This window comes from Callorhinchus milii, unplaced genomic scaffold, assembly GCF_018977255.1.
Source record: "Callorhinchus milii isolate IMCB2004 unplaced genomic scaffold, IMCB_Cmil_1.0 Scaffold3, whole genome shotgun sequence".
Taxonomy (NCBI): Eukaryota; Metazoa; Chordata; class Chondrichthyes; order Chimaeriformes; family Callorhinchidae; genus Callorhinchus; species Callorhinchus milii.
The window spans coordinates 8,483,874-8,509,704 of NW_024704744.1; the positions used below are offsets into that span (position 1 = coordinate 8,483,874).

The 25,831-nt window shown below is 45.4% G+C and overlaps 2 protein-coding genes across 10 annotated transcripts in view; one reads left to right on the top strand and one right to left on the bottom strand.

Moving 5' to 3' along the window:
- Positions 1-6,227: 6,227 nt before the first annotated feature.
- Positions 6,228-17,321, top strand: gsta.1 (glutathione S-transferase, alpha tandem duplicate 1). Of its 2 annotated transcripts, none has more exons than XM_007894047.2 (7): positions 6,228-6,292; positions 7,461-7,559; positions 10,534-10,585; positions 10,881-11,013; positions 14,041-14,182; positions 15,341-15,500; positions 16,674-16,760. In XM_007894047.2, the coding sequence occupies exons 2-6, from the start codon at positions 7,473-7,475 to the stop codon at positions 15,491-15,493; spliced, it is 567 nt and encodes a 188-aa protein (XP_007892238.1). In that variant the 5' UTR covers positions 6,228-6,292; positions 7,461-7,472; the 3' UTR covers positions 15,494-15,500; positions 16,674-16,760.
- A 2,176-nt stretch (positions 17,322-19,497) lies between these two features.
- tmem14a (transmembrane protein 14A) overlaps positions 19,498-25,831 on the bottom strand; it is a 14,067-nt gene continuing 7,733 nt past the window's right edge. For 6 of the 8 annotated variants that reach the window (XM_007894041.2, XM_042333327.1, XM_042333326.1 and 3 more), the window contains 4 exons: positions 24,050-24,134; positions 22,993-23,094; positions 21,213-21,300; positions 19,498-19,853 (listed from right to left, as the gene is read on the bottom strand). In XM_007894041.2, the coding sequence (XP_007892232.1) occupies positions 19,814-19,853; positions 21,213-21,300; positions 22,993-23,094; positions 24,050-24,125 (306 nt within the window). In that variant the 5' untranslated portion in view covers positions 24,126-24,134 and the 3' untranslated portion in view covers positions 19,498-19,813. Of the gene's footprint in view, positions 19,854-21,212; positions 21,301-22,992; positions 23,095-24,049; positions 24,135-24,482; positions 24,730-25,502; positions 25,556-25,831 lie in introns of those variants that run through there. The other 2 variants (XM_007894040.2, XM_007894045.2) reach the window with 2 other exon arrangements.

Consider the following 25,831-nt stretch of genomic DNA (forward strand, 5'->3'; position numbering starts at 1 on the left):
TATCGCTTGCATAAATAACTTTCAGCTCGCACACAGAATATGTTTAGAGAAGTGTTTTTTTTAAAGCAATACACGTGCATGCACACATGAATTAACTCAAGTGTAAGCTGGACAACTGATTGAAAGATATAAATGTTTTATCTTTAATTGAGCAAGAAGGTTTCACAACGTGCAATATTGGTACACCTTTTTAAGTTTTTTTAAAAAATCCAGCATTTCATTTTCATAATATTCATAAGAGCGCTCCAGGCTGGGCACTCCAAAGCCCTCGGGTGGCTGAAGATATTTCTTCACCAAACTGTCCTGAAGGGGTGGTCCCAAGCTGGACGAGCAGTGGGAAAGTTTGCCAGATGGTGATATCAATAGCAAGCTGTGAAGTTTTAGCTGGTTAGACTCCAGCAGTTACCCCCAACGCACACTCTGGGGTCCCCAAGCCTTGGCTCTTGCCAACCTGCACCTAGAACTTTCTGGAATTAGGTTCACAGGATGCATCCCTCCAGGGAGAGAGTGCGCATTTCATTCCGATAATCTATCTCTGGGATTTCCATGTGTATGGGGGGCTGCGTGGAATTCTCAGTTCGGTTGGGATACTCTTAAGAATGGTGATGGGTTTTGGCACGTGTCGGGCACCCGGCTGACCAAAAAAAGGATATTTCCATCCATCTATTACTTCATCATGGCTCATTGGCTATTTGATTTCCTTTCTTCCCAAATACCAGCATCCAGTCTCTGCTTCATACAAAGCCCAACAGCATTGATACATGTGACAGTTTGGGTAATAATAATCCCTCCAAAATAAAACAATAATAAATTGGTCATTTTCAATCTACGACTGTTTGTGGGACATTGCTGTGCGCAATTGGCTGCCGCGTTCGCCCACAAATATACAGTCAATTCACTTTACAGTCTATTCTGTGAAGCGCTTTGGGACGTCCTCCCGACGTGAAAAGCGCTATATCAAATGCAAGGATTATTATTATTATTATATTGTAACTGAAGTACAAAAGTCAGCCAGTGTTGGAATTAAAACCTTGGTCTTGAGTGTAGCATCTGCTTCCAATGTTAAATAAGTGGCCACTATTTTAATTTACTTGAAATACACCTTTGTGTTGCAAGTTCACTTGGAGATACGAGGTTAAAAGACTAGTCCTGATCTCTTCCACTAACTAGATGTTGCAGATGAATTCAAGTTGTCTACTTTTTGTTTTTCTGCTGTGTGACAGCTCTTTTTGATGACCTTTACATGCAAATTAAAAACATGCCAAAGGTGCTTCTCATCTATTGTCTAATATTAGTCCTTTGTTGTCGATTTATCCACCTTCAAATCCTGATGAGCTGATGTAGTCTCATCAAAAGAATGTGTGATAGCAATACAGGAAATTGAAAACCTTATATGTAACAAAGACAAATTTATCATTCATGTTCTGTGTAATTAACTATAGTTTAATATGGTTTAAAAAATTGAGATCATTTTTGCAATAAATTCTGCAGTGCCATTCACTTGAAAGATTTTCTTTTGTAACCAAGGCATCTGTTGCCTGAATCAACTCAGGCTCCTGTATAATTGAAATTAAAAATTATTGTAATTGATGCATTACATCTTGAATTTTCTTTTAATAAGTACAGAAAACTACTTGCTTCTGAATTAAGAAAAAATAAAAACAACAATAAATTGGTCATTTTCAATCTACAACTGTTTGTGGGACATTGCTGTGCGCAATTGGCTGCAGCGTTCGCCCACAAATATACAGTCAATTCACTTTACAGTGTTCTGTGAAGCGCTTTGGGACGTCCTCCCGACGTGAAAAGCGCTATATCAAATGCAAGGATTATTATTATTAAGACTGAACAGTTGGCCCAAATTCAGAATGCTCTGAAATGCTCTTGTTAGAATGAAAGTTGAGGGATGACCCGATAGAAGTCTTTAAAATTATTAGGGGTTTTGATAGTCAATAGGGAGAAATGATTTCCACTGGTCGGTGAGTCAGTGACTTAGAAGGCATCAATTTACTGCAACAACAAGATTACATTTGTATCGCGCCTTTCATATGCTCCAGTTAGCAAATCAGCAAATGGGAATTAGAATATTTTTTATGCAGAGTGGTTAGGATAGGGAATGCCCTGCTGGGGGTCGTGGTAGAGGCAAAATCCATATTGGCTTTCAAAAGGGATCTTAAAACATCCAAAAAGAGTGAACTGTAAGTATATGGGGAAAGGGCAGAAACGGTTAAATGGAACTGAAACTATCGCTTTTAATAGAGGCAGCACAGACGATGAGTTGATTGACCTTCTGTCCCGTAAATTTCTATGGTTCTAAGATTATACAGTAAATCTAGATCAGGTGGCATTTACATCTATTTCAAAAATAATTTAATTTGTTGGGAGGAAAAGCGTGACTAGATTAATTCCAGTGTTTGAGAGTGGAGCTATCTATGTCGGGTTACTTCAGGAAGACCAGAGGAGGCCTTGATATAGATATTTAGGATTATGGAAATTTGAATGCAGATATAATTGCCTGCTATTCTCTTTTTAAATAGTGCCACGGAATCGTAACATTCACAGGAAAGATGGACAGTTTACAATCTTATGTGAAGGACAGCACTGTCGGGGCAGACTGAGCTTGAGGTCCTGGTGTGGGGGCTTGAACGTATCTTCTGATTTAGACAAACGTGCTCTCAACTGTGTTGGGCTGACACCTGGAAGAGACGAAGTGGAAGCAGTGGAGAATGATGGAGTTGTCAACAACATCTAATATGGCGGAGAAATCGAAGACAAGGAAACACAGGGAGCCCTGGCTGCAGATGGAGAGGATGTCACTTATAATTGACCGTGGCCGTCCTGATTGTGTCGGTAGGGCAAAGGCCGGCAAGAAGGACCTGTACAGAAATGAAAATGGAAATTTGTTGGAATGATTGGAAGATAATAATAATCCTTCTTTTAAGACGTCTCAAAGGGCTTCACAGAATATACGGTGAAGTGAATTGACTGTATATTTTGTGGGCGAAGTGCGGCAGCCAATTACGCACTGCAGTGTCCCACAAACGGTCACGGATTTAGTGACCAATTTATTATTCTTTTAAGGGATTATTACCCCGGGAAAGTGATCCAGGAATCGACTAACAGCCGGGTTCCTCTGCCAGGTAAACAGAGGCGTGTGGAGTAAGGAAACTTGCCCAACATATCACCCTTCCGGGAATTGAACACCAGGTCTCTCCCTTGCGAGGCGAATGCTCCAACCGCTGAACTACAGGTCTCCCAAGACGAAGGAGCAAAGTTGAGAGGCAACATCACACTCCACTACCTCGGAGGGAAGGGCGTGTTGCCAGTGGGGCAATAGGTGAGGCGTTGGGAGGGGTGTGTGTAGTGCAGATTTTCTTGAGGAGGTGGGGGAGAGAAATTGATGGTAGTTTCGAAAGAGTCGGGGTACTGTACCAGAGGAAAGGGTGAAGTTTGATGACATTGGCCAGTGAGGTGGGAGAGACGGGAGGAGCTGTGCAGGAATAGGGTCAATGGAACAGGTGGTGGGTTTCATGCAGGAGATAGAGGGATGGGGGCGGCGGGGTGGGGGGGGGGGGGAAGACAGGGTCATTGGTGGGAAGGGCGGTGTGTGGAGGGACAAGGGGGAAGGAGCAGAGCGCTTAACAGTGGCCCAGCGCGAAGCCAAGCCGAGGGGATGTGGCCGTCAGCACGGTTTAAGAGGAAGGTCTTCACGACCTGGAACGTGGGGAAGCAAAGGGCACGGTGGAGAAATTGAGGGAGAGCGTTCCAGAGTTTCGGGGGCGCACACAGCGGCTGAAAGCGCAGCGGAGGAGCTGGTCGACGGTGGAGGAGAGGAGCTTTGGGGCTAAGAGGAGAAATTGACTGAAGAGCGGGAAGGATGTGTTATGTGTCATGTTATAATAAGATTATTTTATAGCCACGTGGCTGATTGAGAGAAAGGGAGAGGAGAGAAAGTGTGCGTGTGGGGCGGGGGGGGGGGGGGGAGAGAGTGGGGAGAGAGAGAGTGGGAGGGGATGAGAGAGGAGGGAGAGAGCGTAGCTGATTGACAGAGAGGGGGAGAGACCGAGAGCATGAGGGAGAGGGGTTGGCGAGAGAGAACTTGCTTCATATACCCACCTCGACCCCCCCCCCCCACCCCACCATCGCCATTTTGCCCCCACTTTCGGGAGCTCCATCCCCAAAGTCCCTCTGACTCGCTCGCTCGCTCGCTCCATCCCCTCTTTCAAAGCACGAGTCCTAACTCGCCGACAGTGCCTCGAGATAACAAGGACAACAAAATTACATTTATAGAGCGCCTTTCACGTGGGGAGGACGTCCCAAAGCGCTGAACAGTCAGGTGTCGGGGCCCGAGCATGGGGGGAGGGGTGGTGTAGGGGTGAGGGGAGACAGAGAGGTGGGAGGGAGACCAAAGGTACAGTCGAAGAGAAGGGTCTTGAGCCCGGCCTTGAAGGAGCCAAGGGAGGAAACGAGGGGAAGGGACCGTGGGATGGAGTTCCAGAGCGTGAGGGCAGAGAGGCTGAAAGTCCGGCCACCGATGGTATGATGGGTCGGGCGGGAGACATGGAGCAGACCGGAGCCCGGTGAACGGAGGGAGCGGGCAGGTTGGTAGGGAGTCGGCAGGTCAGAGAGGTAGAAGGGGGCAAGGCCATGGATGGCCTTGAAGGTGAGGACCAGGATCTTGAACTCGACCCTCTGGGGGATGGGGAGCCAGTGCAGTCGGGCGAGGGTGGGAGTGATGGGGTCACGGAGCGTGAAAGTACACGAGCGGCAGAGTTTGGGATGATCTGCAGCTTGTGAGGGGAAGAGTTGGGAAGGCCGATGAGGAGGGAGGTCCCGTCATCGAGCCTTGAGGTGAGGGTTTGGGCAGCCTGAGGGGTGAGGCAGCGGCGGAGTCTGGCAACGCTGCGGAGGTGGTGGTAGGCAGTGCCGGTCATGGCGCGGACTATAATAATTAACAACAACAATCATAATAATCCTCGCATTCGATATAGCGCCTCATCACCTCTTCCAGACGTCTTGAGTCCGGCTCTCGGCAGCGGAACGATTGGACCACCCACCCGGGCGGAGACTGAGCCATTCCAAGAGCGGACGCGCAACCAAAGCTCTGCCGCCCGCACCGCACGCTCACCCCCCCACCACGCTCCATACCCCAAACACACCAGCTCCGGCCGCGCTGCACCTCCCTCTCTCGCTCTCCGACCTGCTTACCCCCCCCCCCCCCCCCACCCCCCATCAGCCCACCGCCTCCGCCCGCCCACCCGCCCGCCCGACTGCCTCTGATCTCCTGCTCGTCCCTCCGCTCCAACGTCGGCGGCCGCGCTTTCAGCCACTGCGTCCCGAAACGCTCTTCCGGAACGCTCTCCCCCCCCACACACACACCCCCTCCTCCTTCCCCGTCTTCAGGTCACGCGTGAAGACCTTCCTCTTGAAACCGCGCTCACGCCCTCCTCCTCCTCCTCCTCCTCCCCTCGGCTCGGCATCCCGGGTGGGGTGGGGATGGGGTGGGGTGGGGTGGGGTGGGTGTGGGGTGGGGGTCGGGTGGGGGAGGAAAAGTATACACCGAGCAGAGAACGTGAAAGCCTCCCTCCGCTCAGCGGCTCGAGCTCCGTCCACGTCCCTTCGCCCCCGCGGGCGGGTGGGCGGTCGGGAGCCTCGGGAAAGCTCGGGGATACCTCCCTCTGGGAGAGGGATGGGAGGGAGTGTGGGGGGGGGGGGGGGGGGGGGGGGGAGGGAGTGGGTGGGGGTCTTAAAAAAGAAAGGGGGAAAAAAAAAGAACGGCAGACTGCCACGTGCAGTGCCTGACTTGGATGTGTCTGAAGTCTTGGAGAGAGCTTGACTTCCCTACGTGATCCTACAAATGGTCTTGGAGGTTTGGTCTATAGCAGGGGAGTAGCTACGTCATATACCCTAGACCGGCGGGAGCGGCCCTTCTTCTATAGGGGGTCGTCCTCTGCGACCGAGCGCTGAGCTTCGGGAGGGACGCACATGGAGCTGTGAGGGAAGGGGGACACCCGCCTAACCAACCAGATCAGCCGAATCAACCCTAGCGATCAATGGGGTGACAGATGTCGCAGCCAGATCGCCCTCACACCCGATACTCACTAGCTGCGCCGCGCGCTATTTATACCCGCCGAGGCCGGCCCTCCTCTCGGTTACGGTGAAGCGCCCGCCCGCCCGCCCGCCCTCCCTATCCCGGCAGCGCTTGCGCTATGCAAATGAGCCGCGCGGCCATTGGCTGTGCTCCGGGTGATCCGGACAGTGCAGCGCTGAGTGACTGACAGGTGCACAGGGGGTGAGTTGCGCTCCTGACTTTGCACTGGTTTTGCTCCTTACCTTTATTTTTTGCTGAACTTGTTCTGTGCCGTGACCCATACTTTGCTCTGCGCTTTTCCTTATTACATCTGTGTGCGAGAAACCCATTGCACTTTTCTCCCCCTCTCTCCCCCTTATTGCAAAACATGTTCTCCTTTCACCATTGATATATGTGTATATATATGTGTGTGTATATATATGTGTATATGTGTATATATGTGTGTGTGTGTTTGTGTCACAAGATCCCACATGCAACTTTTTTTTAGGAGGTTTAATGTCTTTTTTTTGGGGGTGGGGGTGGGTGCTGTTCAGATTTTTCTGCTCTCCCAACTCTTCCCCCCCCACACCCCCACACCCCTCTAAACCAAATGCAAGGATTAATATGTTTAGGATAAGTACCTGCAATATTGTTGTTGTTATCTATTTCCAACCTCACCTTATTCTCAGTGAGTCCTAGTGTTTGAAAGGTTTGGAGGGGTTCAGTCATTTGCAGCATTGCATGATCCCACTCACCTGTTAATAGCCCATTTGTATTTTCTTGTGTTAATAGTTGAGCCTTTCTGACTGGAGTTAACTCCTTGTGCAAAACCAGACTCCTGCAGATTTTGCAACAGGACCTGGACCTGTTTGCAATTCCTGGGGGTTTGCACCTTTCGGTGGAGAGTGTTTGATTTGCAAGAATATCACTCAGAGTAAATTCCAAATGCTGGACACAAAGTCAAAGTGTTTGATATGTACTATATATCCATATTAGAATTATGTTTTTGCAACAAAATGTTGAGCAGCTATTAAGTTAATATACCGTGATTGTGTGGATACTCAATTGCATACAGCAGGAATGCGCGGGAAGATTTTGCTGATCTCAGACAGTGGGAGACTTGTTCTTAAGGTGGACTCGCGCCAAAGGCGGGTAACGACTTGAGGTATAGCTGAGCTGTAATCTTACAAAATGCTGGAAAAGGCTTGAGGGGCTGAATAGCCTACTCCCATGTCTATGTGTCTATGCGCGGACGCATGTCAGGAATGACCATTCCCCCCCCAAAAAAATGTGCATCCACCTTCTGGAAGGGAGGGGAGGCTTTTCGGGGGGCGGGTGGCGCGGAGGGAGAGAGAGAGAGAGACTTTAAACTTCTTGCGTTTATTTTCAGAAAACCAACATCATGTCCAGCAAGCCGAAACTTCACTATTTCAATGGAAGAGGAAAGATGGAGTCTATTCGTTGGCTTCTGGCTGCCGCTGGCATCGAGGTTGTGAATAAGACTTATTGCATTTGATTGTGTTTGAATGTAATTTGTCGAGGACAATTATTTGCTTTTGTATGTGGCGTAGTAGTGTCTCAGTAGAGCTTAAATTCATCAACGATTGCTTTAACTAAGAACACAGTTACAAAGCGTACATTTACTCATTTCCTTTTGGCTCGGACGATGATGCGGTTCACGCAGTGCATAAAAGCTCAAAAGCAGACGAGAAAAAAAAGGTACTGAGTTGTGGGATTGAAATGAACTGGCACAATTCAAGTCGAAAAGGCAAGCGAGTTTCCTCCTGGTTTCCTCCTGGATTCCTTTTGTTGGGATACCCCGAAGCTTTGGTGGCGGGTTTCCATATGTGTCGGACGCCCATCAGGACCAAAAAAAAAAACGATTTGAGAATGCAGCGCGGCTTTCTGTTGGACAGAACGAGGAATTTAACCTGAGTGGCACAACTTAATTGGTCGAAATCTAATGTTGTAATTCTGTCGCCCACAATCTTCTAATTGAAATACAATAACGAACCTTTCACGGTGGGAGGGCATCTCAAATTGCTTCACAGATTCAGTGCGAGCGTAGTGACTGTGTATTTTTGTGGGTGAACATGGCAGCCAATTAATCAGGCTGCAGATAATTAGCACTTTGACCTTGAGCCTTAATTTTGGATGCCATTACGCATCACTTGCACTCTCAAATCTCAATCGATTCTCCTCCGGTAGTGACAATTGGGCTCTCCCTGGAGCTGATTTAAGTTGGCTCCAGGTGATGTCGGAATCAGGTTTGTCTTGATAATAATAATAATAATCCTTGCATTTGATATAGCGCTTTTCACGTCAGGAGGACGTCCCAAAGCGCTTCACAGAACACACTGTAAAGTGAATTGACTGTATATTTGTGGGCGAACGCGGCAGCCAATTGCGCACAGCAATGTCCCACAAACAGTCGGGGATTGAAAATTATCAGTTTATTAGCGTTGTGTTTTGTGGAGGGATTATTGTTAGGTGTGTGGAGTAAGGAAACTTGCCCAAGGTTTCGCCCTGTCTGGAGTTGAACTCAGGTCTCTCGCTTGCATAGCCACTGTACAGGTGTTAAAATAGTATATTCTTTATTTGGCTGACTCATGATGACGGCACAGCCGGCCTGACTCCTTGGCAGGACTTGTAGGGGTAGACCAGTCGCCGGCAGCTGGGATTCTTCTCACTCAGCTCCTGTTAACAACCGTGATCTAAGAGCAAGACAATCTGCCACTTTTGTGTGCCGCGCCCTCCTTATCCCCTCTTTGCCTTTGCCTCCCGAAAGTATGGCTTACGCCACATACGCAAAAGGCTTCGCTGCCAGTGTCACATTGCTGACCCACGCCTTTGCTTTTTGTTGTCATTCTTGCCCCTCTGACACCTTTTATTTGCCCAACTGTAGCCCAGGCATTTTATGACGTCCAATTGACAGTGTGATCTGGACTAATCCTGAATCAAACCGGGGAGATTTCCTCCAAACTTCCCCACCAACCATAGATGCCAGACTGGGACTAGAAGCTGTTGCCTTAGACAGCTGCCCAGTTTGGTTCTCGCTGGAAACTTACTTAACAGTGCTTTCTATGGCAAGCTGTGTAGTTTTAGTTGGGATTCCCAAGCATTGCCAAGATGCGCCGAATACTTTCTGGATTAGGTAAAAAGGATTAAGCATTAGGGATGTGTTCCTCCAGGGAGAGAGTGTACATTTTATTCCAGACAGAGAATATGTCCACGTGACGTATGTTAAACTGGTCAGCCGTCACCATGCCATTGAAGAATAGCATGGTGACGGCTGAGCAAACAAATCAAATTGTAAAACAAGGGCGTTAACGTTAAAGTTCGTGTCTCAGACTGGATTGCGAGTGTTTGTGATTTATTAAATCATGGAGCCAGTTCCCTCAGTGCCCCCCACACCCCCAGGTCTTCTTGCTTACGAGGCGATTGCTCGATATAGGACCCCCCCCACCCCCCCAACAGGCACTTTTGTTTCTTACTGATTTTTTTACTGCTCAGGGAATGCAGAGGTTAATTGCTGTGCCTACAGTCGTACTTGGGCTGAGATCAGCAAATTCAGTACGGGTCAAGGTCTAAACTTGGTCGCTTTCTGTTCTGGTAGGATAGGATAGGAGGAGGAGGAGAGAGAGAGAAACTTAGTTAGTTCCCTTTATTTCCCAGAGGCACAGTAGGAAGCTAAGAGAAAGTGGTGAAAAAGAAACGTATTTTATTATTATATTCTGATTATATCAATAATCGAGCCACTCCAGTCTGGGTCCCACTCAGCCCACAGCATCCCAAAGATGGTGCTCATCAAAGACAGTAACAACATCCTCTCTCTTTTGACCAGGGTTCCCTCTATACCCTCTGCTTTTATGGGGATTATAACTGATGAAGGGATCGCAGGAATGAATGTGATTGAGCTCTACCGGTTCATGTGTTCACACGTGAAAAACATACAAAAGATGTGTTCAAGCAAACAATAACAACAACAAATCACATTTGTACGGCGCCTTTCACGTCACGAGGACATCCCAAGGCGCTGGATAATAATAATAATAATAATAATAATCATCCTTGCATTTGATATAGCGCTTTTCACGTCGGGAGGACGTCCCAAAGCGCTTCGCAGAACACACTGTAAAGTGAATTGACCGTATATTTGTGGGCGAACGCGGCAGCCAATTGCACACAGTCAGAGATCCACATCCGAGCTGGTGTTTGGGATCACAGTTATACATGGTTCATAATTTTCTACGTCATGAATCACCTACACGTGCACCTTGTAGTGAGGAGTTTGGGGACAGCAATCTTGCGAACTGTAGCATTTTAAACATTGCTCCAACTCAGATCAGCTTATTCAGCAGAGACCCGCATTGTAACCTGTATTGCTTGGTGTTGCAGTGATTTACCCACTAGCTTTTAATAAAACGTTTCATCCGATCTTGTTTGGTGACTCTTTTCTACAGTTTGAGGAAGAATTCCTTGAGACCAGGGCACAATATGAAAAGCTCATGGCAGGTAAGGAGAACTCTAGATCTTCAATCTTAACTGTTCAGAGGGGTTTTGTTCCAAGGAAATTTGATCGTGCATTTTCATTAATGTTTTTAATCCTCAGAACCGCAAAAGGTGTACATTCTGTAACATAATTCTACATGTTATTAATCTTTAAAGTGTTGAATGCTTTTGCCGTGAAACCATTTGCCTCCGTTAGATGTTTAATCTGACAACTTCACCTATAATTCCATCACTTTAAACAGGAAATGATCAATGCGGTTAGCCTTAAACGTTCATCTGTTCTCATTTCCTTCAACAGATGGAGCCTTGATGTATCAACAAGTACCGATGGTTGAGATCGATGGAATGAAATTAATTCAGACCAAAGCTATTCTGCATTATATTGCAGCAAAAAACAATCTGTATGGAAAAAACATCCAGGAGAGAGCACAGTAAGTCAGATAAGCATCTTCTCAAACTTTCCCCATCCCTCACCTGGCTCGGGCTGTCAATCAGTTATGGGGAGGGCTTTGAGACGTCTTCCTGATGTGAAAGGCGCTACATCAATTGATGTTGTAATACCGTTGGTTTTGTTGAAATAAGAACCAGAGCTGATGTTATTAACGTTCTGCATGTTATTACAATGCTTACTACGGTGGTGTTGTAACATCTTTTTAAGCTGCCGGGTGTCAACCTGACATAGCTTGAAGCACTGTGTGTTAGAAGGTTCAAAATATCTTGTCAGGACGTTGAACTCACCAAGTCTAGGCTGACACTCCAGTGCAGATATGGGGGGTGCGCTGCATTATTGGAAGTGTCGCCCTTCAGGTGAAAAGTTAAACCGAGGTTTCATCTACCTGTGCAGTGAATGTTAAAGATCTCACAGCACCATTTGAATAAAGGGAGTTTCTCCATGTGTGAGTGGCAGCAATCCACTAAATAAAATTGGTCAATCACCTCATGGCTATTTGTGGGACGTTGCTGTGCACAAATTGGATGCTGTGTTCATCGAAAACAGTAGTGGCCAAACTTTTTGGTTGGCCAAACAAGTAAATGTTTCTTTATTACATTTTTTTCTTAATCGTGGTCACGCCACAGGTATCGTGCCCCAGTGTAATGTAGTTTCCAGTAACTACTGAGCCACGAAACTCACAGCACACCCCTAAATGAAGAAAAATGTATTTGGTTGACCGACCAAAAAGGTTGAACCTTCCTCAACTGGTCTACAAAATACACCATCACGATACTTTACTGCGAATTACATCCCATGAAGCACTTTGAAATGTCCACTCAACATGAAAGGCACTGTCTCAATTGCAAGGAGTATTATTATTTTTACATTGAAACTATCCAGAATATTTTCACCAAACCTCAAATCTGATTCTTCTGTTCATCCTATTTGTAAAAGGGCAAGATAGGAAAGTGGCTGTGTCCTTGCTCTTAGCCACAAAAGCTATTTTGCTGCATGGAATAATTATAAAACTCCCTGGACGTTTACTCCACAATTGACTCTTTCCTCTCTTGTGCATCTCTTTGTTTCACAACGGGCGCACCGGGAACTATTGTTGAGCCAGACCACACCTGTAATTTGTCACCTACATAACGTTAAAATATTTAATCCAGTTACCACTACACTTCATCACACGCAAATAATGGTCACGATAAAAGTTGGGAGTATATCCGTAAGAAAGGAATTATTACAGTACAGTACAGCTATTGTGCTTTTAGCAAACTTAGTTCAACTTTTTTTTAATAATTGCTAGCTGAAATGTGTAGGGAGAGTGAAAGGAACATGTGTAACAAGCAGTCTACAAATAGTGAAATAGAGTTCTAGTCAGAGTAATATTAATCTCTGCAAAAGACTTCATTAACCTTTTAACTAGGGTTTCTTTCAAGAAGCAATCTCACTAGATTAGCATTAATCTCAATGCTCATTGCAGTCACTTACATTTGCAATATACAAAAGTATATCTTTATTGAGTCAATCCTCTGTGACAGTCTCACACATCCAGTTTTTGAGCCAGTTGGCTCTGCAATACTCCAGGCACTTTTGATGACAGACCAGCCAACCTGGCTCATCTGCAGGACTTGGAGCGACACATCGCTGGAACCTTGCAACCCAAAGCCCTAATGGGTAGAGGGGTCCCAGCTGGACAAGCAAAGTTGCCAGTTTGTGCTTTCAATGGCAAACTATGAAATTTTAGAAGTTTACATTTTCAGAAATTAAACAACTATTTTAACGCTAGCATTTTCATAACCACCAATCACTGAATAGAGCAACAGAACATAGTGCCCGTGTGTTTTGCAATAGACGAAATTGCATTGATGCCCTTGTATTGTTGACTTTGCTTTAACCTTTGTGGTGAAGCACTTTCTCTTTAGAAATTGGATATAGCATTGAAAGTTGCTGCAGTAATTGGCACGTGTTGTAGGTCTTTGGAAACAATCTCAAGATCTGGCAGGTTCAGACCTGTCTGCGTAGTCACAGAGGAGCTCCAAAAAGCACAATACATTCAAACAACAGCAATTGGTTTCCTTGGAAAGGTGATAGCTTCGCCTCGATTTTTCTTGTCACGCCATTTCACCAATTCAGTAATTATGCATATTATTTGCGGGATTGTTGGCCAGGACACTGGGAGAAACTTTGTTCTCTTTTCGAACAAGAAAGGAATCTTCAACATGTCCACCGGAGTAGACAGATGAGACCTCGGTTTTATGTTTGATCTGAAGTATGGCACCTCTGATAGTGCAGCACCACATTGGGGGTGTCAGCCTGGACTATATGGGTTCCAAGCCCTGACATGGGGCTTGAAACTACAACCTAATAATAATAATAATAATAATTCTTGCATTTGATGCCGTTCCTTATCACGTTGTTGAGACATCTCAAAGAGCTTCACAGAATACACTGTGGGCAAAACACGGCAGCCAACTGCGCACAGCAGTGTCCCACAAACAGTCGTGGATTGAGTGATCAAATCTACTTACTGCTGGGTGGAGTGAAAGGTTTATGGAGTAAGAAAACTTGCCTAAGGTTTCACCCACCCAGGAATCAAGCCTCGGTTCTCACTTGTGTGTGTGTGTGAGTGTTTGTGTGTGTGTGAGTGTTTGTGTTTGTGTGAGTGACTGTGTGAATGCGTGAATGTGTGTTTGTGTGTGAATGTGTGTATGTGTGTGAATGAGTGATTGTGTGTGTTTGTGAGTGTGTGAGTGATTGTCTTCGTGTGTGTGAGTGAGCGAGTGTGTGTGTGTGTGAGTTTAACCTTCTGACTCAGGAGTGAGTGTGCTTACCAACAGACCCAGGCAGACACTCCTGTCCTGTTAGCCGAACCAAATTAGTGTGAGATCAGCAAAGCCAATGCAGAAATAAGGATTCTCCAATGCTATCCTTGTCCAATGTTAAATGTAATTTTACAATATTTTAACCAACGGTAACTATTGTTAGATTAAAATTAATGGGCACTCATTTTTATCTGCAGGATAGACATGTACGTGGAAGGAGCTGAGGACCTGATGGAGCTCATCATGCGCTTGATATTCCTTCCTCCTGCAGAACAGGAGAAAAGTCTTACACTTATAAAAAAACGAGCCCAAGATAGATATTTACCAGTATATGAAAAGGTACCCAAATAATCCCATGAGAGACCAACAACAATAACTTGTGTTTATATAGCGCCCTCCACGCCAGGCGGCGTCCAAGAGCGCTTAACAATGGCAGAGCCCGAGGCTGAACCAGGGGGAGGGTAAGGTGACCGGAGACGCGGCCGAAGTGAAATGTCTTCAGGTGTGAGCTGAAGATAGGGAAGGAGGGGGCGAGGCGAAGGGGTTGAGGGAGGGAGTTCCAAAGTTTCGGGGTGTAGTGGCTGAAGGCACAGCCACCGATGGTGGAGCAGAGGATTCGGGGGACACGGAGGAGGTCGGATCCAGTAAAGCAGAGGCAGAGGGTACTGCTGTGGGGTGAGAGGAGGTTAGAGAGATAGAAGGGTGCCAAGGAATGGAGGGATTTAAACACCAGAGTGAGGATCTTGAAGTCGATCTGCTCTGTGACAGGGAGCCAGTGGAGTGTGGCGAGGACTGGAGTAATCGGGGTACGGAGTTTGGTGCGGGTGAGAATGCGGGCGGCGGAGTTATGAATGAGCTGAATTTTGTGAATAGTGGAGAAGGGGAGACCGGTGAGGAGAGGGTTAGAGTCGTCCAGTTGAGAGGTGACAAAGACATGGGCAAGCGTTTCGGCAGGTTTTGGGGTATTGTCGGAGACGGGCAATGTGGTGGAGGTGGAAGGGAGCGGTGCTGCTCAGGGACCGGATGTGGGGGAGGAAGGATAACTGAGGATTAAACCTGATGCCTAAGTCGCGCACGGGTTCAGGGTTGCGCGCGTGTGTGCGTGAGGGGGTTGCGCGTGTGTGCGTGAGGGGGATTGCGCGTGTGTGCGTGGGGGGTTGCGCACGCGTGTGTGTGCGCGAGGGGGGGTGTGGTGTGTTGTGTTTGAGGGGGGGTGTGTGTGTGAGGTGGGGGGGTGTTGTGTGTGAGGGTAGGTGGTGTGTTGTGTGTGACGGGGGGGGGTGTTGTGTGTGGTGGGAGTGTGTGTTTGTGTGTGTGTGTGAAGGTGGGTCAGGGTGTGTGTGTAAAGAGTATTACATTCAAATTTTCTCTATACAAATGTAATTTGCCGTCGTCGTTGATGTAATACCAGTTTGTGGCAGTGAGGCTATCTGATGATATATCTTCAAGCCGCAATTACATGTAAATTTGGTTAATTCTGTACTGTTTTTGTTGCAGGCCGTTAATCAAAACCCCAGTGGCTTTTTGATCGGTGATAAGCTCAGTGTGGCCGATGTTCAGTTGTTGGAGCTGATCTTCATGATCGAAGAAAAGTTTCCTTCAATTCTATCGGAGTTTCCCAAACTACAGGTACTGTCTACAGCGCAATAGATCTAAGGTCTGAAGCTTTACCAAGTGTTTCAGGCATAAATAATAATAATGCTCCTTGTATTTGATAAAGAGCCTAACACGTTGAGAGGATGTCTCAAAGTGCTTCACAGCAGGGTATACCATAAAGTGTAGTGGCTGTATATTTTGCAGTTGAATGCAATTGGAGCACAACAATGTCCCACAAAGAGCCATGAAGTGATGAACCAATTTTTTGGGGGGGATTGTTGACCAAGATACAGGGAGAACGTGCCTTCACTTTTTGAGGAGAGCTATAGGAACTTTAATACTTTAATGTCCGCTTTGAACTGGCAGACGGGACTTCAAATAAATTTACTGCAAATAACACCAACAGTTTATATAGTGTAAAGGACTTGACGGAGCGGGTTGTGAGCTCAAACATGGGGTGGAGGGAGCTGCGGAAGGAATGGGGGAGAGGGGGAAAGGTGACCACAAAACACAGCTGAAAAGAAAGGTCTTAAAGGATGGCTTTAAAGGTGAGGAGGGAGGAACTCGGGGATGGAGTTCCAGAAATCAGGGGCAGAATGGTTGAAAGCCCCCCCACAGACTATTCTTCAATTTCAAATTTGAGAATTAATTTTTTTTGCAAATTATGTTGGTGGAAACTTCCTACTTTTTGCATTTCAAACAACGTTAAATGTGGACATCGGTCAGCCTGGATTATAGCAACAAAAACAGAAGTCGCTGGGAACGCTCAGCAAGTCAGGCAACATCTATCGAGAAAGGAAAGTGAGTCAACATTTCGGGTCATGGAAGAGAAGAATGTTTTACACAGAGGGTTGTTAGAATATGGAAGCCGAGTTTATCGCAGCATTTCACAAAGCGAATCAGACAAATGGGAAACATTAAAATAACGGGGAAAGAATGGGAGATGAATGTCTTTGCTGAGGATATGAGCACAAACACCGGTCACAATATATAAGTGAATATTCCGGGTATTGATGTAACACTAATTCGGTATTGTATGTAGTTTTTTTTTTGCTATCAGCACTTTAAATCACTTCTTATGAAGCAATGTCCTGCTGACAATCGGCGCTTGCAATGTCTGTTCGGACAGTGAGTGCCCACAGCGTGCGAGGGTAAGGAAGGGTTTTGTTACGATCTGGGCACGGATCTGAGCGGTTTGCTGTAACGGAATCCTAACTTCAGTACTTCCTTCCAGGCGTTTAAGTCAAAGATAAGCAGCATCCCAACCATCAAGAAGTTCCTGGAACCCGGCAGTGCAAGGAAACCGCCACCCGACCAAGAGTACATGCGGATTGTGAAAGAAGTCCTTCGCTTTTGAGAAGGGAAGGAGAAACGTGGGGTAAACTTCCAGCTGGGTGTAGATTGACTTTATTAACTGGGCATTTCAGAACATCCAGGATTTGTCGAATTCTTAATTACAGCCTTTAATTTTGACGCCAATTTTTCTGTAGGTTTCTTTTGTTTAAGTAAACGGGTTTCAGAGTTGAGATTAAATCCAACAATTTCGCACACTTCGTTACTAACAGTGATTCCAGACACAGGTGGAATTTTCTACTCAACCAGTCATCAAAAAAAGTTGGCGGCACAATTAATTTCTTTTCGGCAGACTGTAAAACTCATGAATATATTGTGTGACTAATCATTTAACACTGCAAATGATCGACTAAAATCAAGTTTAATGACTGATATCAAATCTATTTCAATGCTTAAAATAATTTGTTGCAATTGAATTATAAAAGGCTTCCAAATGGTGTGTTGTGCATAACTTGCTTGATCCCTACATATGACACAGATTCACATCTCACTGTGAACTGGAAGGGAGATTAAATCAATTAGAACTCGCAGCCGATGTTTTATTGTCATTTGTTACCACTCAACAAGCCAAAGCATAATTTTCTGACCCTGTGGCAAATTGTGACGGAAACTAAAAGTTGTGTCAAAACTCTTGCTCTCGTCCCATCTCTCGCTCCCTCTTATTTGTGCTGCAAGGTCTTGAATTTCACACCGGTTCCAGTCAGGCTCCACTGGCTCCCTATCGCTGAACCGGATCGATTACAAGACCCTCACGCTCGTTTTCAAATCCCTTCATACCCTGGCACCTCCCTACCTCTCCGACTTGCTTACCCCCCAATACACTGCCTCCGATCGATTGGCTCCGGCCTTCTGCACGTCCCTCGTGCCCTCCGTTTTCACTATTGGCAGCCGTGCTATCAGCCACTACGCCCCGAAAGTCTCGAACACTTCCTCTATCCCTCCGCCTTGCCCCTTCCTTCCCCATCTTCATGCTCCACTACTGTCAAGCTCTCTGGGACGCTGCCCTGTGTGACGGGCACTATATAAATACAAGTTGTTTTTGTTGTTGATTTCAAAATTTCTCAGCTTCCAGCTGCCAGAAAGAGTCGGGTCTCTTGCATAACCAATCTACAGTAATAATAATAATCCTTGCATTTGATATAGCATCTTATTAGATCGTTGAGACGTCTCAAAGAGCTTCGCAGAATATATTGTAAAGTGGATTGACGGGTGTTTTGGGGCAAATATACTGTATTGCTTTGAAAAACATAAAACACATGTTTATGCAGTGCTCTTCATGATGACTAACGTCCCAATGTTTCAGAGAATCAGACGGAAGAAGGTGGTGGTGATGGTAGGCATGTGTGCAGAAGTAGGTGTTAAGACAGAGAGAGGCTAAGTTGGGGGTGGATGGAGGCAGGGAGTTCCAGAGGTCTGGGGTGTAGTGACTGAAGGCTCGGCCACTGATGGTGACGCACGAGGCATGGGAGGATTCACAGCAAACCCGTGTTAGGTAAGTGGAGGAGGCAAGCAGAGCAGTGAGGTCAGAGAGATCAGTAGGTGCTGGAGCTGAATGGATTTACATATGAAGGTGAGGACTTTGAAGTCGAGAGTTAATAATAATAATACTTGCATTTGATATAGCGTTTTATCACGTCTTTGAGATGTCTCAAAACGCTTCACACACTATATTGTAAAGTGTGTATTGGCCGTACATTTTACGGGCGAAACGCGGCAGCCAATTGCGCACAGCAGTGTCTCACAAACGGTCGTGGATTGAGCGACCAAATTGTCATTCTTATTTTTGGAAGGGATTATTACCGCTGTTAAAACCCTTCAAGATGCTGCCAGGCTTGAAGGGTGTTATATAAATGCAAGTTGTTATTGTAGCTGCAGCTCCGAATGTCTAATCACTGTCTGTACACGTTTCTGTTAGCTGAGAAGAGAGGGCTCGATGCAGGATACTCCGCTCCCTGTCCTGTCAGACGGCCTAATACTTTCTCATTATCTCGGCCTCACACAAGTTTGGGCAAAAATGTATAAAGCTGTACCTGGCACTGGAGGATTAGAAGAAATCGATTGTCTCTGAGACATCTCAAAGCGCTTCAAGCATATACTGTAAAGTTAATTGACTATATTTTGTGGGGAAATGCAAGTGCTCAAACCAGACTGCGAATAGACTCCCGCGATAGTAACAATCCTTACAATTGATATAACACATTACCCCGTTGTCTCGAAGGGCTTCACAGGATTCACTGTACTGTATTGTAGAGACCAACCTGCAACGAGCTCACGTGCACCTTCATAAGGAACTAAAATAAAATAGATCAACATGCTTGCAGGTATTTTAAAACACTCATGCTAAAATGATCTGAGTTTCTCACTGTGGTAGAGAAGGGAGTTTCTCTCAGAAAGGGTTCCTGGGCTAAGAATCCCCCCCACCCCACCGAACAAAACTGGGGAGTCATCTCATGGCTGTTTGTAGGACATTGCTGTGTGGAAATTGGTTGTTTGCATACAAATAGTCACTGGTTAATAGTAAATTCCTGTGATTGCGACATCTTGACTGGGAAGTAAACATTCCATGGCGTGACTCGAAAAGAGTTTTTCCCTTCCAGTGTCCCAGCCAAGAATGAGATCAGACAAGATTGGTTGCAAGGCTTTCTTCATTCACATCTCACTTGTCAACAGCTGTTATGAGAGAAAGCAAAGAGACAACAAAAATGTCGCAGGACCATTATTTTTCAGCCAGTAGGTTTTAATCGTGAATAATCTCTGCAAACTTAATCAGGCCCAGAAACTTCATGTGTCATTTTCATTCCCCCGTCTCTTCAAAATTGCAATAGACAATGATTTACAGACAACAACAACTCGCATTTACATAGCGCCTCTCCATTGAAAGCAAAACTAAGACAGTAACTATCTCAGAATCGTAGCTTTAAAAAGTTACGGGACTATATTTTCGCTAAAATTGGAAACATGATCGCAAAGTACAAGAGTTTGGGTTGATTTGTTGTCGGGTTTAGTGAGTTGTTTGAAGGTTTAAAGCATCAGGAAGCCAAGCCGCAGAACCATATAAAAGCTGCAAGGAAGAAACAAATAAAATCTTTTTAAAAATCGGTCTTAATAATCAGATAATAATAATCCTTGCATTTGCTACAACATCTTATCAGGTCGTCGAGACGTCTCAAAGAGCTTGACAGGATATACAGCAAAGCGTAGTGACCGTGTATTTGTTGGCGAAATTGGCAGCCAATTTGTGCACAGCAATGTTCCCCACTCGCAGTTCTGAATTGTTAAATACAAGGATTATTACTACTAGTTAGTTAGTTCTTCTCAATTTACTAAAGTGCAGAATCTGAGCCCTGGTTTGAGTTCGCATCTGATACCATTTTTATTTGGGGGAGTATTCATCAATAAAATAATAATATTAATCCTTGCATTTGATATAGTGCCTTCTCACGTCTCCGAGACGTCTCAAAGCCCTTCTCAGGATATACCGTAAAGTGAATTGACTGTATAATTTGTGGGTGAAACATTTAACATTTATGTGTCCATCTAACCTCTTGGTTTAATATCTCATCTGAAGGACAGCAACTCCAACAACGCAGTGACAAGCAGCATTGTGCTGGAGTGTCAGCCTAGATCCTGATGTCCAAGACACGTGGCTTGGAGGTCACCACCTGCCATCTCAACAGTGCCACCGACTAACTGTTTAGTCCCGCAGCTCAGTGGGTAGAGCGCTCGCCTCGCAAGCGAGGGGTCCAAGCTTCAATTCCCGGCCAGGGAAACCTTAGGCAAGTTTCCTTACTCCACACGTTTCCGTTTACCTAACAGTAAATAGGAAGCCGGTTGTTAAGTCAATTACGGATCGCTTTCCGGGTGTAATAATCCCTCCCGCACAAAACATTGGTCACTCCATCCACGACTGTAATGTGGACACTGTTGTGCGCAATTGGCTGCTGCGTTTCGCCCACAAAATATACAGTCAATTCACTTCTTTTGAACAGTTTGAACTGAACTGACATTCAGTTCTTTTGAACTATTTCTGGGGGTCTGAGGGAGTTTGCGGGACCTGCGTTTTTTTTAAATTTCATTTATAATAATAATTAATAATAATTATTATTATTTCATTCAGGGCGCCATTTCCGAAACGGGGCTCACGATCCCTTCGACCATAAATAAATAATAGTGATGATGATGGTGATGGTGGTGGTGATGATGATAATGTGGTCACTCACAAACCACAACCGCTTGTGGGACGTCGCTGTGCACAAAATATACAGTCACTACGCTTTGCAGTACATTCCTCCCCCTTCAACGCTTTGAGAAGTCTCAAAGACGTGATAAGGCGCGATATCAAATGCAAGGATTATTACTATTAGTTGGTTCTTCTCAATTTACTGAAGTGCAGAATCTGAGCGCTGGTTTGAGTTCGTACCTGATACCAGCCACGAGACCAGCTGGCATAAACTTTCCCGATTTTCTGAAGCGTATTCCCATTATGGCCGTCAGTAGTCCAGCCGTGACTGATGTAGGAGGAGAGAGAAAAAAAAACATGTTTAGGCACAAAAAAAATCAATCAAACAAACACACAATAGGGGAAGGAACGTTTTATTCAAAACAAAACATGAAATATACGTGATGTTATTGGGGCAGGATCCTGACAATCGCTCTCACAAATGTTTCCTGCGGTTGATGACTGAATGCATGATCAGAAGTGTACCACTGTACACCCACACCATAAGCAGCCCGGCTCTACACAGGGTCCTTTGTAAGTGCCATTGGACGTCTTTAACAAATGTTTCGGCCGTGTTAAAGTGACAGTATCAGCAAGCCTCGCTGTAACCAACGAGCTGAATGTAGTCATTAACACTGGCAGCAAACGCAAAGGCTTACTGGGAAAAAAATATACCATCTGTTTTCAGGGCTAAGCCAGAAAGTAAACTGGTTCGAATTGTGGTTTGTGCTGCATTGCATCCTGACTGACAATCCCCCAAGTAAAATCGGTCATTCACTGCATGGCTGCTTGTGAGGCATTGCTGTACAAATTAGCTGCTGCGTTCGCCTAGAAACACAGTCACTACACTTTAGGTATATCCTGTGAGGTGCTTTGAGACCTCCTCCCAATGTGAAACATTCTATATCAATGTAAATTATATTGTATTGTACAAACAGCCATGAAGTGCACGGTTATTATATATAAGTTATCTCAGTTTGGACAAACAATTTGTCCAGAAACTTGAATGTGAGGCCAGGAACTGAAAAGCCATTGTGTTCACTTGACTCGTCAGATCATTGGAAAATACAACACTGATCCCTCACAAAATACACAGTCAATTCACTTTACAATATATTATATGAAGCACTTTCTCAACGATGTGACAAGGCGCTATATCAAATGCAAGGGTTATTATTATTATTATTTCTTTCACCAAAAATCTACCCAGTTCCCTCTGATCCATTCCCACCTCCACAGAGGCAATCTACACCAGACACTTATGGTCTCCGGGAAAAGTATTTTGAATTGGATCGTTATTTAGATTTAAACTTTCACTGCTGAGCTCGAGTCCATGACCCTTGCTGTTGAGGTTGTGTGCGTTGTCTGGCTTTATTTAGAAAAAAATAAAATCTACCCTAAGCTTCTTGTTTGCAGTGTAAACAATCCAGTTTACACAGCTCCTCCTCAGGGGTCAGATGCCCATAATTCTTGTGTGTACTAAACTGCTCTCTGGTTACCGGAGTTGTAGACAGTGCTGCACGTACGGCTGTGCCAACACTGTACAGACTCATTGTATCTCACTTAGACTTCTCTGTCTTCCTCTCTGGATCCCCTGATATCCTCATCACTTTCTTTTCTGCATAATCCTTACATTCACTGCACTTTTCATATTGGGAGCACGTCCCAAAGCGTTTCACAGGATATACTGTAAAGTGCAGTAACTGTGTGTTTTGTGCAGTCAATCACCAGCGGAAATTTTTCCCTATACAGCATTTCCTCCCGGTGTCCTGGACGACGATTAATAGCTATTTGTTGGCTGCCGAATTCACCTACAAGTACACAGTCACTACACTTCATAGTAAAATTCTGTGAAGCGCTTTGAGGCATTTTGTTGATGCGATCAGGCATACATCAAACGTAAAGATTGTTATTTCTAACCTTATTTTATCTTTTTGGACTCAGATTAAGTTTAAAGCTTGCGTAAACTTCATAAACTTACTCAAGGAAACAGTCACGTCACGTGGGGCGCTTGAAACTTGATAAGCACCGTAGCCTGCCAGTGAGCCAAAGAGGAGTCCGGAGATCAAGGACATCACGCTGCCTGGAAAAAATCAATGCAATTTATTTCCTTCAACTTTACTCCCTCAACAGTGCAATTGGTACGATATCTTGCTGCAGTCCAATGTTCCTCATTTTTAACCAGAGACCAAGAGAGGAAGTGAGAAAGACAGGGAGGGAGGGAGGGAGGGAGAGGAAAAGAGATGGGGAGGAATTAAAGAAGAGAGAGGTCGAGAGGGGAGGGAGGAAGGAAGACAGACATAGGAGACTAATGCTATTGAGGAAGCATGAGGTAAGGCAGGGAAAAGGGATGAGAAGATCTGCCGTTTTCGAAAAACTGATAGGATTTTAAGTCCCCGCACTTAAAAAAACAATAAAATGCTACTTTACGTTTCTGACTTTAAGGCATCTTATTGCTTAACGTCCAGATCACTACCAACTGCTCTTGTCAAGCAGCAAATAAATAATTATAAATATTAATTTCACCCACAAAATACACAGTCAATCCACTTAACGGTATATTCTGTGAAGCGCTTTGACATGTTTCAATGACATGATAAGGCGCTATAATAATAATAATAGTAATCCTTGCATTTAATATAGCGTCTTATCACGTCTTCGAGACGTCTCAAAGCGCTTCACAGAATATCCTGTAAAGTGAATCGACTGTATATTTGTGGGCGAAACGGTGGCAGCCAATTGCGCACAGCAGTGTCCCACAAAGAGTCGTGGATTGAGTGACCAATTTATTATTATTATTGTTTTTTGAAGGAATTATTAGCCCCGGAAAAGCAATCCGCCAATCGACTAACAACGGTGTTCCTACTTACTGCTCGGCAAACAGAGTCGTGTCAAGTAAGGAAACTTGCCCAAGGAATTGAACCCAGGTCTCTCGCTTGCGACGTGAGTGCTCTAAACCAGAGCTGCAGGATTACACTACTGTATCAAATGTAGGGATTATTATTATAATAATTAATATTATTTACAAAGTACTGTACCTTTCCGAGTGTAACCCAGGATGCCTCCTACTGTCACCAAAGTGGCATAAGTGTAGCCTATCCAATCCACGGCCATTCTGAACTCCTGTTAGTGAAGGAGAACAAGAGGAAAATGACAAAATAATAACAAAAAAACTTAATGCAACAATGAATAAATTAAAATGCAATTTGAATACTATTTGCAGCCAACGTACGTAGTACCTTGTCACATCAAAACTTCCCGGAGCGCTCTGCACAACAAATTACTTTGAAGTGTAGTGACCGTTTGAAGCCAAACACAGTAGCTTAAAACTGTGTAGGAACTCCCAGAAAAAGTAATGAGATGAATAGTCAATGATTTTTTTAGATGAAAGAAATTATATTTTTCAGATGAATAGGAGAATTTCCTGCTCTTCAAAATAGCGCTATGGGATCTTCAATGTCACCAACGTACCTTTGTATAGCGCCTTTCCCATCAGGAAGACGTCACATGCTTCGAAGTCCATCTGAACCACGAGAACAGATGGGATCTTGGTTTAACGTCTCGGTGAAAGACCTAAAATGGAGTCGTGCGCCGATACCTGCCTGGATTACGACCTCAAGTCCTGGTCTGGAGCCTTCCAATTCATAGGCGGGAATTGAACCAACTCAGCCAGGCTGAGACATCTAAACTAAGCCCAATCAGAGGTAACAATCGTGTTAAATTTTCCCCGCTTCAAGCAATCGGGACTGTGTGTCAGTCTGGTTCAGCGGTACCATTCTTACCTCCGAGTCCGAAGATTGTGGGTTCAAGCCCCAAGTCGGGACTTGGAATCACATAGTCTTGGCTGACGCTCCAATGCAGTGCTGGGGGTGTGCTGCGTTGTTGGAGGTGCCGTCCTTCAGATGAGACGTTAAACCAAGGTCCTGTCTGTCTGTCCAGGTGGACGTTAAAGATCCCATGGGACTAGTCAAAAAGAGAAGGTAGTTTCTCTCTCCCAGTGTCCTGGCCAACAGTCCCCCAATAAAATTGGTGACTCACTCCATGGCTGTTTGTGGGACACCGCTGTGCACAAATGGTTACCTTATTTCATCCACAAAATACACAGTCAATCCACTTCACAATAATATCCTGTGAAGAGCTTTAATCCCGACACCGTGATAGGGCACTGTATTAAATGCAAGGATTATTATTATCATTATTATACATTTTGTCCTCTCTGCGTACATCTCTCGTCCACAGGCCAGTTGTCAATGCCCGGCCAGGAGGACAGCCTCCGGACACGCCCGCACACCTCTCTGACAAAACGCCAATCCCCGCTCGCAGGCCCGAGAAAGGCGTGGGGTGGCTTAGGGGGAAAGATGTCTGGCTCACGGTCACAATCTGGTGAGGAATCAAGGACACCGTACGATGTGACAACAACAGTTTGCAAAGCCTTCATGGGTGGGTGGGTGAGTAGGTCAGTCCGAGCTGGACAAGCAGTGGGAAGCTTACCAAATAGCGCCAAATCATGTGCCCCAACGCACACTCCGGAGTCCCCAAGCGTTGGCTCTTGCCAACCTGCACCTAATAATAATAATGATAATAATCCTCGCATTTTGATACAGCAGCTTATCATGTCTTCGAGACGTCTCAAACAGCTTCGCTCTCCCTGGCCGGGTGCGTCCCTCCAGGGAGAGATGCCAGACGCAGGGAGATCTCCGCCTGGGTCGGCGCACGTGCGTGGAACGCTCGTCTGGTTGGTTTGGAGACAGTTAAACACGGGAACGGCTTCCACACGCGTCAAGGCACTCCACCGATCAAAACATAACCTCACGCATACG

Bases quoted from the DNA above. Each gene is read 5' to 3' on its own strand.
- gsta.1 (XM_007894047.2), top strand. From the start codon at position 7,473: ATGTCCAGCAAGCCGAAACTTCACTATTTCAATGGAAGAGGAAAGATG. The intron at 7,560-10,533 runs GTTGTGAATAAG...TCTTTTCTACAG, and splicing joins TGGCTGCCGCTGGCATCGAG to TTTGAGGAAGAATTCCTTGA. The intron at 10,586-10,880 runs GTAAGGAGAACT...TTCCTTCAACAG, and splicing joins ATATGAAAAGCTCATGGCAG to ATGGAGCCTTGATGTATCAA.